The sequence below is a fragment of the Cydia pomonella genome, chromosome 23 (assembly GCF_033807575.1).
Source record: "Cydia pomonella isolate Wapato2018A chromosome 23, ilCydPomo1, whole genome shotgun sequence".
Classification (NCBI taxonomy): Eukaryota; Metazoa; Arthropoda; class Insecta; order Lepidoptera; family Tortricidae; genus Cydia; species Cydia pomonella.
The window spans coordinates 9,574,481-9,588,333 of NC_084725.1; the positions used below are offsets into that span (position 1 = coordinate 9,574,481).

General features: G+C 36.5%; 1 protein-coding gene across 1 annotated transcript in view; it reads right to left on the minus strand.

Annotated features, from left to right (window-relative positions):
• Nucleotides 1-13,853, minus strand: part of LOC133530525 (plasma membrane calcium-transporting ATPase 2) — a 273,270-nt gene that overhangs the window by 41,399 nt on the left and 218,018 nt on the right. Inside the window, exons 5-7 of the mRNA XM_061868453.1 lie at nucleotides 5,952-6,152; nucleotides 1,232-1,352; nucleotides 164-329 (exon numbers count right to left, since the gene is read on the minus strand). Coding sequence (XP_061724437.1) covers nucleotides 164-329; nucleotides 1,232-1,352; nucleotides 5,952-6,152 — 488 coding nt within the window. The remainder of the gene's footprint in view (nucleotides 1-163; nucleotides 330-1,231; nucleotides 1,353-5,951; nucleotides 6,153-13,853) is intronic.

Below are 13,853 nucleotides of genomic sequence, written 5' to 3' on the forward strand. Positions count from 1 at the left end.
AAGATATGCCGGCGATAGGAACCACTGATTAAAATCATGACGTCATTTCTCTGCATCAGTATACCGTCTGCGGCCAGCAGTTCGCCAGTACTTGAACTGGCAGACGTCGCCGACTACGATTTCCCTGATGGGCACTTGCTTCACACATAGCCCTGGATCTTACCTTGAGGTCATTGCTCTGCATGAGAATACCGTCGGCGGGCAGCAGGTCGCCATACTTGATCTGGCAGACGTCGCCGACCACGATCTCGCTGATGGGCACTTGCTTCACCTCGTTGCCGCGTATTACTGCGAATTTGTGCTCGCCCTCTATCCGTGATTGGAGTCCTCTGCGGAAATAAAAATGGAGTTGAAACAGTGTAAACTACTTCATAGCGACTTGGACACTAGAGATTTTTTACAGGTTATTTATGGAAGGTATGGGGTAAGAGGGACATTGGGATAAGATAAATACTTATAGTAGTTGTGAGGAATCCTCATACTGCTCCTCTTGCCTCGAGCAAAATATACTACCTATGTTTCTCTTACCTCACATACTTCTGGTACGTCGAGTTTATTTAGCCGCTACAAAAGCTATGATTATAGGATTTTTTGATAAATGTTTTATTTTCTAAGGCATTGCGGTGAAAGAGAATCCTCGTTTGTGACGGCCAGACTTTGTGCCGTTTAGGACTACTAACATAGGCAGCTTATAAAAGTTGAGTATGTCATGATTATGGGTGTCTAAAGCAAGGGACTCAGAAATCTTTCAACCGATATCCACAAATTCGATATTAGATAAATTGGTGCAGGTCAAAACAGGTCCAAGGCCTTCGGCTCTCCCGCCCTTTGAACGGGCCAGATTGGAATGGTTCAAAATCGTAGTTTGGAGACGACCTTAATTGAGGACAATATTTAAGGTCAATGTGGATAAGATAGCTATATAAAATGTATTGCAGGGAAGACCGTCATAGGGCCAGAACTCTCGTATAGTTCAAATCTAACCTTTAATACCATGACAATACGAATCAAGGCACGTGTCGTCGTGAATGACCCGATCTATATTTTTATATTTACGTCGCTCAGACACAGTGAGAAAGAATGAGCTTCCCTCCTTTTGCTCTACCGACCTTCTGTAGGTGCAGTATGTGTACAAACGTAAAAGTTAAAAGCGATGAAAGAGCTTGTAGACGTCTTCATTAATAGACGGCCTTCCCCACATTCACCTTATATGAAAATAGTAGAATCTCACCTGAATTGTCTCTCTTTCGTGTAATCGTTGAACGCTGTGACTATAACGACGACTATGACAGATATTAATATCGCAAGCCCCTCGATCCATTGGTAGTGCCCCTCCTCCTCGTCCAGATGTCCTGTAACATTAGGCTCATTTTAGTAACATACAGGTTATGAGACAAGTCTTACGAACACAACTATTAAGCAGCGTGTTTCTAAAATATTAAATCCCTACTATACTAGGCTGCCTATTTCTATTTGTTGGCCATTGTGGATCCTTGGAGAAGGTTTTCGTCAAGCAGAGGACGTACTCGGATATTATATCGATGTTCCATTTCTACATAAATGATTTTCATACATCGTTAGCGACAATTTTGGCGTTCTATAGATATACAATATTATATAGGTGCTTATGAAATATTGATGCTTATGCTTAGTCTATTACTATCACTCTTATGGAATAGGAAGCTTAGCACTACAATTAGTTATTATTTGCTAGGGATGTTTTCTAAACCTAAGGCGTATCATGATCAAATTCAAGGCAAATAAAATGTGACGAATATTGCTAAGCCCGGGTAGGCATAGGAGGCTAAAATTTACAAATGAGTCACAATTTAACTTTTTAACGCTTTATATCATAAACACAAACATCACTCAAACACCAAGGTCCCGGGCGCAAGGGAGCTAATGTAAACCTTACTCGAAAGTGTGAAGGTTACTTTGACAGCATCCGCCATAACACCTATAGTTGTCCTTGGCGCCGTGGGCACGACTAGTAATGACGACTTTAGGTGTTCTTGGCGTTCAAAAGGTTAAAGCTTTTGTTCTGTGTGATTTTCGTGAACACAGGTATTCAAAGAAGGATCAGTAGATAGTTGGAAATGCCATCCAAATGATACAAACATGTTCACGTAAATGACGCGTTAATATGGTATACGCCGTAAGTTATTCTACTTTTAATACTAATCTTTTAAAATAAAATTGTAATCTATAAACGATCTAGTAAAACGAATGCCCACGCTAAGGTTATTTTGCTTCAACAAAATATTTAACAAGTACCGTGATGCTTGTCAAATCATGTTGTGAGTAAACTATATCTTAAAGTTGTTACACTAAACTCTCTAGGCATTCAAAAATTTCTGTACTCTCTGAGAGTATATAATACATATATTTTTATCAATTATTTATAAATATAATAGTTACGGGCCTTTGAAAACGTTCACACTATATAAAATACTTCTGCAATAAAACTTTTATTAACCCCAATAAAAATAAAACCTAAACCTTTCAGTAACAAGATTCATTTTCAAATAAATACCTCAATGGAAATAAGTTCCTTTGATTTAACCCTCGTATATACAAGGACCTTTCGCATTTAAGCAATTATGCCTTTGTAATATGGTTTAATTTCGCACGGCACGTTGGATATAGTTGTATGTTGTCAGCAGAGTTTTTCTCCGGTTCAGTGGGCCCGATGATGTGACCGATTGTAATCAACCCAGCCATGAGATTGACGGTTTACTTAGCAATTAACTACATATACAGGTTGTAAATTTAAATAGGGAGAATAACACCAGAAAATACAATACGTAAATATCAAAATTTCGTCAGATGACAACCAAAACTCACTAATTATTCCTATAGCCATAGTGAATAGTACTAGTACCGAGACAAGGTTGATTTTTGTTTAATTATAATTCTTGCAATTAGTGAGTTTTGGTTATCACCTGATGATTTGTTTTAGCTAAATACGAAGCTGATTTTAGATATATAATCTATCAATACTGATATCCAGGACCAGCAGGAGTAAAATGACAGCTGTTTGAAAGAATATTCGTGGTTCAAGCGTATTTATGTAAATGTGATGAGGAGCCACGCAAATAAAGTAAGTTTAAGTCATAAAGTAGGTATAACATTTATACGATAATGCGTAATCTTATGAAATACACACGCGCATCTGTCAGTTTATTCTTCCGTCTCTTTCTAATTCTGGACACGAGTACCTTCACTTTAAGTTGTAATAAATGAAAACCAGCTCTATGTTCATTGGTTACAGAAGTCGAAAAGGCTGAAGTATAAGTACACAAGACGTACAAATATGCAAAATTTGGGATTCGTTCATAATCCCTAAAGCCCACAAAGGCACAATGCCTATATTCGGAGGTATATCAAAGTATTTTCATTGTAACCAGGGCAAACAAGACGGAGCCCCGAAGCCGAGGATTACGGTGAGCAAGATTGATGCTGGCCTAATAAAAGTTACTGCCGATGGGATCTCATGTGGCAAGATCGTGGCAGTTTAAGGGCCGGGTAATTAGAAATGTCAGAATTGAAGATTTTATTATTCCTAGCGGTTATTCCACTGATGTAGATCCCGACACCGCCGTATCTTTTCAGATATAACTTACAGGCAATCGAAAAGATACCTTATGCTTGAAAATAAAGGTTTTTCATTTTTGCCTTAATTGTCTCATCTTTAATTACACAAATTTTATCGATTCTGTAAGCGATTATTTAAATACGGCGATGAAAACTTTTGCGATAAAATGTATTTCGAGAATTACGCTAGGAAAATTCTCAGACATAAAAATAGACTAAACAATTGAGGGGCACAACTAAGTAGCATTTATAAATATATATAGTAAATACTTAAGCTTCGCCTAATGTTAATGGACCAGTATTTTAATGCCGCACCCTTAATATATTCAGTGATACTATTAAGCACTCTCGTATACTACTCTGTTTCTAGGCTGACATTACATGATTCTATTATTCTAGTAGCTTACTTATAATAACACATTTCATTTGTCTTATTGTCTAGTCTAGGCCATGGATTTATAAATGTATGAAATGGATGTAGAAGTATATGTAGAAAATGTGATAGTAACTAGAGATGCTATAACATTTATAAAGGTTCAAGGGATTAGGACAGATAAAGATAACATAGCATCCTTAAAGCATACAAGCAGGGGAGAAGCAACAAGCACCATTAATAGGAAGGATACTGAAGAGTTCGGAAATGTTACAGACAATATAAATGACCTATATCTAATGTAACACGGATCTAAACATGAAAGATCAAATAAGAATAGAAGCATCATAGTAGTTATAAATACTTCTAACGATGAGTCTGCTATACCTTATTGGGAGAAGGACCTAGAAGGTTTACTAATAGTGAAGCAATCAGGACAGGGTACAACAGTGCATCTAAACACAGTACTCAAGACCTGAAGGCAACTAAACCATGCCCTACTACCATGGTCTCTGGATAGGCCATTGACAGACACCATGGTTAAGAAATGCCTAGAAACATCGAATTGATCGAGATTTAGTTGCAGTTCGTGATCATTTTCAGTGCCTTGACTTGAGTACATGGAACGAGCAATCGTGTTTTTACATTCATTCTTACCAGGATCGTCTATCCACATAGTCATTGAAAAGAGAAAATATATTCATTAATTATATTGTCTACAACAGTAATCGCACTTGCACACTACAGTCGAAGTTTTTCGATGTTCCGCATAACACACAATGTTGAATTTCCGTTCCGGACAGAATTCGTCTGAACCGGAAATCAACATGTGTCTGCACTGTCTGGTAGTCAAACCGATTTGTGTCTGACACTGCTGTATTTCCCACACGTCGCTCCACTGTACCTACTTTAAAAATTACTAAACATAACAGGAATCTAAATTCTAGTGAAAAATAAGTATAAAATATAACACAGGTGATAAAACTGAACAGAATCCAATCAGTGGCCGTGTTTTTAAAGCGATTGCAATGATGCAATGCAATCAACATTGACAAACATTGCAATTAAATTGTCGCAGTATGCAATAAAATTGGATTAAAATCTAACCCAAACTGACGGGACATGAGCACACAATCCGTTATTCATGACTGCGAATGTGATGAATATTTTAACGGGGAACACGTCGATACTACAACGATTTCGACACAATACAGTACGGAAAATATGGGATAGACATAATGACAGTGATTAATTTCAAAATGTAAATTAGGAAATGTCGTACGTATAATCATACGACAGTCAATGAGAAAAAACTGATGATACGGCGAACAATAAGAACAATGACAAAAGAAAGGAAATTAAATATTAAATAATTGTCGATAACCTACTTGTAAAATGACAAACGGGAAATTTATTACGACCACTGAATCACTTCGTCTATTACAAAGCCGTTAACTCTTTTAGATAGTCGTATATTCTGAAGAATAAATAAAGTCATGGCCACATGTGCTTATCGTGACAATTTGAACTGCGTTTACACAGACTAGTATTAAAAAAGATTAGAATTGACAGACACGTTTAACATTGAAGGTATTTTACGTAATATATGTTCACTCTACTGAAAAGCGACTATAGAGGAATCCTAGTTCTAGATAAATGTTACGTTTAATTTTTTCAACGAGTAGTAAACAGGTGACAACAGATTTTGATGATCAATTAAAGTCTCGTCATATTTTGCATGCAAATATTAAACAGTACTAAGTATTTTACCAAATATTGAAAATATTAGCAATTTTGTCGTATACTTTTAGTATAGTAGTGTTTATTAAAATAACAAGTCGAACGCACTTTGCTATAAGTGTTAAAAATACGTTTCGTTTATAATTTACTTCACCATTCAGTCTGACTTTTCGTGCAAACTCATCATTAATAACTTCATACACATCACAAAAAGTTATAGTTATAACATTAGTTTGAAACTCACCTATGTCACTATCGTCGTCGGACGGTTTGTAGAAACTCAACCCTAGCGATACAACGGCGGCCACCTCCAGAATGATAAGCGTCACGTCTTGCAGAGCCTCCCACACTAGGGTCAGGAAGGTTTTGGGCGGCTTCGGCGGGATCAGGTTAGAACCGAACACTTCGCGCCGATGCTGGAGATCAGCTTTTGAACCGCTAAGACCTGGAGACAAAAAAGTAAAATGTTAGTACATTTAAATCAAGGTGATAACAAGCGGTCAATCGAGTAGTCATGTAAAAAGTCCTAGTAATGATCTTTAAAGTCTTAACCCTACCCTGAATAAGAACATGAAGAGTAAAGTAACTAGCATATTTTTAGCTATATACCTACAAGTAGGTACATAATAATAACTTAAAAGTACGCCCTATTAAATTCCAAAGTTACTTAAGTGTTCATAAATATTTGTTGAAGCTTACCTGACAGAAAAAAAATACTGAAGTAGAAATATAAAAGCAGAAATAATAAAGTTTCCACCTGGCGAGATCAGAGCTGGGACTATTCCTGGAGTTTATATTTATAAGTCTATCTTAGATACAGGTCAAAGTGTGACCAAATCCTCCATACTTCATTTTACTTCGTGGTTATTGTTGTACCTATTTATGTTAATAAAAAGTGTAATCTGAATATTTGCATCCTCCTGGATGCTACTTGCCTGGATGGACTAATAGCTGCAAGGCAATATACATATAATCGATTTATATCATATTGACCCATTCAGCAAGAAAATCAGTCAATTGAAGATTCTTATGCATACCAAGTAATGTCGATGCACTGTTATAACACGGTTCAAAGTTGAAAGGTAACAAGAGCATGTAAATGTTTCACATTTATAATCTGCTACGTTTATAAGATAATGTAAATATACGTCATATTCAAAGGGAATTTGAATTCCATTACCATTCCAGTCAGCTGGTACAAACTCAATTCATTTGACAATCATGCTCGACAATCGGCCATAACTATTGGCGTGCAAGAGGTCTGTTTTCCTAATTGCGCAAATACTAAAGCTACTTCAAATACGTTTGAAGTTCTTCCCCTACCGCTACCGCCTTTGAAGCGTTTCTAATTTTGAATGCTCGGGTATTAGCATTCTGTTGAAGTTTATGCCGTAATGCTTTGACACGTGAGGCCTTTTCAGTCTGGCTGGTATATAAAAGCTGAATAAGGCAGCTAATCGTAAAGTTTATGCGAGCAAAGTTTCACCGCACAATAGGTATGGCAACGCGACGTTCCATCCATTCATAATAGATGTGTATGAACGGGCAAGTGATGGTATAACACACACTGCTACTAGAAAGCGGCTAATATAATTTACAAATACTTGGATTAAAGTTCACAACAGTTTGATTCAACCGCTCTACTGCACCGTTCTTGGAGGTTATATCATTATATGCAGCTCTCATTTCAATTTCAAACGAAACAATCGAATACTCATCACGTATTTGCATCCAAGGTTCGTTTGCGAGGTCAATTGATCAAAAACTTCGCCATTTCATTGCTTCATATCGAAAATGTATAGGAAACCAAGTTTTCAGTCAATTTTGCATAAAACAGACAAGGTTATTAGCATCCATTACCCAAAAACGGGGGAGTTGTGATTCAACAGGACACGAATGAAAAAAACAAATCATCCATCTTCGTAATAAAGTTAGAGGGCGTCACCTTCGCGTCTAAATATAAATAAAACAGGGTTTTACAGAGGGGACAGCGGGCGTGGCTTCCGGGAAAGTTCGTTCCGAAATGAGTTCGCCTTGTGTGAAACAAAAATTTGCTTTAAGCTTGTTCAACTTTTTTTTGTTTTGTTTTGAATCTCCATTTGTGATTAAGTGGATACGGGAAGAATATAAAGTGGTCGATATTGAAGAATTGTTTACAAAGGTATAGGGGTCGGTATCGCGTTTACATAATCAGTAATATTTAGGCTTGTTTAGATACACTCGGTCGAAAATGACATTGGCCAACATATTTGGGAACCACATCAAATTTCATAATAAGAGGCTCCTTATGATTTCCTATGTAACGTCATTTTCATGGGTATACATTTTTTCTTGACAGCCTAGGGTCCCATTTAGTCTTAAAGTCCATATTGTCAAAAACTCATTCAATTCACTATGTTCATATTTCATTCATGTTTCTCTTTGCTTTTAACGTGGCTTTGAAACATTTTCAAAGGCCACGAAACAAAAACAAGAAACATTTCGCCTAAAAAACGGTCCGGGCAGAAAGAAATCAGCTCAAAGTACGTATGTCCCTCGATTGTACTGCGAATTCATTAAGGCGAGGAAATCTAAAAACCCGGCCCCCTTATGAATATTTATCAACAAACCTTAACGGGCCGGAAGAAATTCTCGGTCTTAAAAAAATAATTCCTCCATTGAAAAACCCTTTGGACGGAATATTTTTAGACGTATTATTAATAAGCTTATTCGGACGGATACTCGTTTTTTGGGAAAACAAGACTGATGGAGAGGGATAGACTTTTAAGAGAAGCTTTATTCAAATGCGATGTGGTGTAAACAGAAACGAGAACATAAAATGTGAATTTTTTGAATAAGTTTATCATATTTGAAATACTATAAAAGACGGCGACATTACAAACATAGTAGCATCAGTTAGCATTTAAAGTATTGCAGTCGATTCTTTATTTAGCGACTTTGTATCTGCTTCGTTCCATTTCGAGCTGCAATCATTCCCGGAGATCTCAGCCTTATCGTTCACTCTAATAACCATTCCATGGTTTACAATGTCGGTATCTTAACGATACAGTTTTACATTTGCAGTTAAAATAAGTACAATGTTTATTTCTGAACAGATGCAATGTTTCCAAGGTAAAAGACGTTGCATTAATAATGTTGTCTGTCTGTGCAAAAAAATATTAAAGTGGCTGGCAGGTAGACTGAAAGCCTTGTCATGACATTTTAGCAATAGTCGGGATAATATGGAGATGAAAAACCTCACCCAAAAAAATAATGACAAAGATTATACATTCACTAACACTCACTGTAACATTCACTGTAAGATGCTAAAAAAAGTAAGAAAAGGCAACAAAATGAAAGATTTAGTAATGTAATTTGCTCCAAAGCATCCAACAGTCCTTAAAGCACCGCGGGTGTAACTCGCGGACAACCCAATTTATCCACCAAATTACAACCTACTTAACGTACTTGGGGTAGATTTAAGCAAATTGTTTCCCCATAAAGCAGGCCAATGCAATCTAACGCCCTCCCTGGAATTATTTGACAAATTTATCAGATCTAGTCAGGTGTCGTCAAGGGGTGGAAATACCTATTACGCCCTCTGATATATTTAACCGTAAAGCGAGATTTCTATTAGATAGAGGATAAGCTTTTAACCTAAGGTTGCACGCTGTTCTAAGGAGGTGAAAATTACCTTGTTTAAAACGTATTGTCAAACCCTATACACGTGCAACCTGTGGAGTGACTACACTAAAAAAGCCTACAGTGCTCTGCGCGTCCAGTACAATAACGCCTTCAGGGGGTTGTTGGGGCTGCCCTGGCGCTGCAGCGCGTTGGGGATGTTCGCCGCATGGAGAACCGACGGTTTCCAAGCAGTGATGCGGAATTGGGGGGCGTCTCTGAGCGAGCGTGTTCGGGGCAGTACCAACACTCTCCTGAAGGTGATTGGTGATTGAGAGGATGGACAGCCCTATCCTTATTCACTGGATGTCTCTGCATGCCATTCCAAATTGTAATTATACTTTCTACTAACACACTTAGCCGTAAGTCATTACTAACATAATATGGGTGTTTTTGTCCGAAATAAATTCTTTCATTTCATTTCATTGGTTTCATTTAATTAACACGACTGTTGCTTTTTTACCAGGAGGTGCATTGAGATAGTTTCAGAAAGGGTATAGGAATAGCAAATATATAATTTACAAGACGCACTATATATACTATAACAACTGACCACGTCTGAAGACGTCTTGATAAGCGATGTGTATGTGTTGCCAAAATGTTAAGAGCTTCTCATTGAAAACACATGTGTGCTTTTCGATTGTTACGAATCGTGCAAAAATGGACTAATTTTTGATCCTGTATTCGTTAGGCAAAAAATCTACCATATGTATTAAAAATCGTTTCCATAGTTTTATATTATATAATTTAATTTAATGTAACAATATTTTATTATAATTAATTTAATTCAAATTGCATATCTTTTAATAAAGATATTCAACGAAATGTATAAATCTAATCATAATTCATATTTCTTTGTTCAAATTTAAGTATGGCAATTTTGTATTCAAAGTCCTGACAGTTTATAGAGCTTTCGAAAACTTACCGTTCTTATCCGATTTCCCAACGACTATTCACTTTGCCACTTTTTGTATTTTTGTAATTTTGGAAGTAAACCAGCGTCTATACTACAGTCCACTCTTATTTATCACCTCGACAACACCTGAGACCAGCGAAGATTTTACATCGATATTACCGTATGTTTGAGGTTATCCTAATGCACATTACAGTTAAGTCATGACTTGCATTTTATTTTTTTGCTAATCAAACCAGAAGAAATTCCTTTGCTGAATGCTTCGTATATTTTGTATTCAAATAGCGTACGTACATGTGTGTAAAAAGATACATTAAATGTTAACAGTCAGTTTTGCGATACATATGAACAAATGGGATCCAGGGCGGTTTCAATTACGCAGTGTTTCTGGAAGGCCAACGTTTTCGTCTACAAAAAGGACTATTTTTATCGGCTCATGTCAGACTAAGTGGTCGGGTAATGGACAAAGACGATGTGCAAACACTTAGGCACGGCGTTGGTTTGGCCACACGAAGTTTTATCGATATTTGTATGTAATTGGCTAAGCTTCGTTAGTTAACCTGCTTGTACAAGTAATTACGAATTCAAACCGAGCTTTCGAATCAAACTTGATTTACACGATATTATTATTATCACGCAGAAGATTCGAAGAATCATAACCTTATGGACTATTGTTGTCCGCCGCTTACAATTCGCAGAATAATTAATTAAAAATACATATTTTATAAAAATGGGTAAAATATGCTTAGAAGTTTCAATTTATAGGCTAATGTAATTCTTCTATGGACCCAAGATCTATAATCTCATTATAACCTAAAGGGGTCTGGGGACTTCATATGGACACTTGAATCCTTTACCGAAAAGCTAGTGGGAACCATCAGACATTTCGTCCACAACTACGTACGTACGTCAGTATCTACTACCAACGTTAGGTAAATAGTAAATACTTAACTAAACGTGTTAAATTCCATGAAATTGAAACAACTTGCATCACAGAAATAACTGTAAGATAAAAAGAGGACGAGGATGAGTCAGTGTGTGCGAAACATAAATTACCTGCCCACTAACGTTGCGTAACCGTTGCATTTTACCGGGTTGTTATTCTACTACCAGCAACACTCTGTACAATGATGGATCTTATGCCTTGGCAATAAGATTCACGAATGGTCAGTTAAGTGTTGATGAACCAAGAACCAATATAAATTAGATATCTGATTACACATAATCGTTATATATCCCCAGGTCAAGATACACTGGTGGAAAGAGAAATGTTTTGTGAGCAGGCTAGATGTGGTAAGCGTAAACATCTAGTGCGAAAGAGTACGGTTGAATTACGTTTACTTTCTTACGTGTTTGTGATTCATCGATTAAACCGCGTACTACAAGGTTGTGTCAGCATATATAACAAATGGTCTTAAAATAAGAAGTTAAGTCTAAAAATGTAGAATAATCGCAAAATAATCCCTCGCCTTCACAATATAGCATAATATCATCCTCAAGGGGCTTGGCAACCTTAAGTACCTACTTACTAATGCTACCAAACACACAACACTACTTATTATAGAGGTTATGAAAACGAAAGTTTGACAGAGATATCCACTAGACATCTTGTTTTTTAACAATCACATAGTTGAAAGGCAGCTAAAGCCCGTCTAAGCTAACTTTGGATTAAATTTAACAAAATGATGTGTGAGAGTGTCAATATACATTCCACACTTAGTCTTAGCAGAATTAGCTTGGTCTGACTCTCTCGTTTTTTTCAATAAATATAGTTTTTTAACCGCCTAAATCTGATGTTGATTGTCTCTACTCCAACTCTGCCTTCATAATCATGAAGCTACCTGACCAATTTCCAACGGCCTTAATACCGCCGAAATTACCTGAGACCTTGGACGTGTCATTAGTTACAACGTTTAAAGCTGTCTTTATATGTAATAACGTTTGTACTAATTTGACGTTTGTTTGTCACGGTTGTCGTACATTAGTTATTTCATCTTTTTTTTAAATTTTTGACTCAACATTTGTATTGTCTTCGTCAATATCATCAGTAGTTAGTTTAAGAGGTAGGATGTCTCTTGTCAATGGACGGCTCCGCTTTTTTTAACCAGCATAAAGCATGCAATGACTTTAGCTTTTGTTGTTTAAAGCCGCCTACTTGACTACCTTCTCCGTCCATGGACTGCCTCTTCCTGTAATATTTGGTATCGTAAATATTCCTATATAACAATCAGTGTATTTCATAAAAAGCACTTTGGAGAGTTGCCCAACAAAGCCAGGTAAATGATGAATAAATTTCATATTTGCATTATGCTTTGATAAAACTACCTCCTAAGACCCAGAAGCAGTTTTTGTTTTTGGATTTGGAACTCTTAGTTATTCAATAAACGTTCAGAATAGAGCGTGGAACATGTACAAAAACTGGTACGCGTACTCAGGAGGTTAAACTATGTACAAAATATGGGGTAACATTTAATGACCTTAACCACGACGCATGACTGCGCATCCCGAAGTGATCCCTGTCTAAAACGAAGCCTTAAAGTTAGTTTTAACGCAATAATGGGGTAGAAGGCTGCGGGATGGCCTATAAATAGGCTGCGATAGTCACATAATGGAGTGACATGAGCGCACGTAATGCGATTGGCCTCCGGCACGATAGTATTAACTGCTACGGTATAAAATTAGATGTATCGGGTGGTTTTAGAATAGCCGGTGATAGGAGCACAATGATATTTAGATCGGTGATATTAGGAACAATGTGATATTTAACTTTATAAAGGTAGATTTGTAATCGAAAATAGGAAGGTTGAATAAAGAAATAAATGGCGATGTTAAATAGGTCAGTGATAGTTAGGGCCGAAATGTTTAGGCGAGTGAATGAAAAAATGAACCAGCTGAGTGAAGCTGATGATGGTGACTTTATAAAGGATTATGACGACGATAAATAAAATTTATTTCCGCTACCTAAACGTTGCCTAGAAGGCTTTTTTGTGGTAAGACCGCCTATTGTTTACATGTACTTGAGTTGCTGTATTATTTGTATCGTTTTATGTATTGAGGTGTGCAATAAAGAGTATTTGTATTGTATGAAACATAATAGTAAAGGTTATTTTAAAACTAATACAAAACTTTTTATTTTCATAAAATAATACAAAACTCAATTAGAACTCGTATTTGATTTGTATACAATTTGATTTACGATTATATTACGCGTATAGAAAAACAGCAAAGCCTGATGAGGAAATGATAAGCAAACGTAAAGAAAAAAATCCGATTGATGTTAGATAAGAAGCTAGTGGTAACGGGATAGATTATAATATAAGCTCGACTAGGTCAATAAGGTAAATTGGTGCTAAATATGTACTTAAAAGTAAAATAATCAGGTCGTTTTAGGAAAACATCATAAAATTCGAAATCCAATGGAAGTAACTTAATTAGCGATAAAACACTATAAAGATCGCTATAAAGCTGAGAGAAAATCTATAAGAAATAAGACAATAGACATCGTGGATGATTCACACAAAGATGCATTAGAGCAGCTATAATGCCATCGTCTGTACGCCGGAAACACAGAAA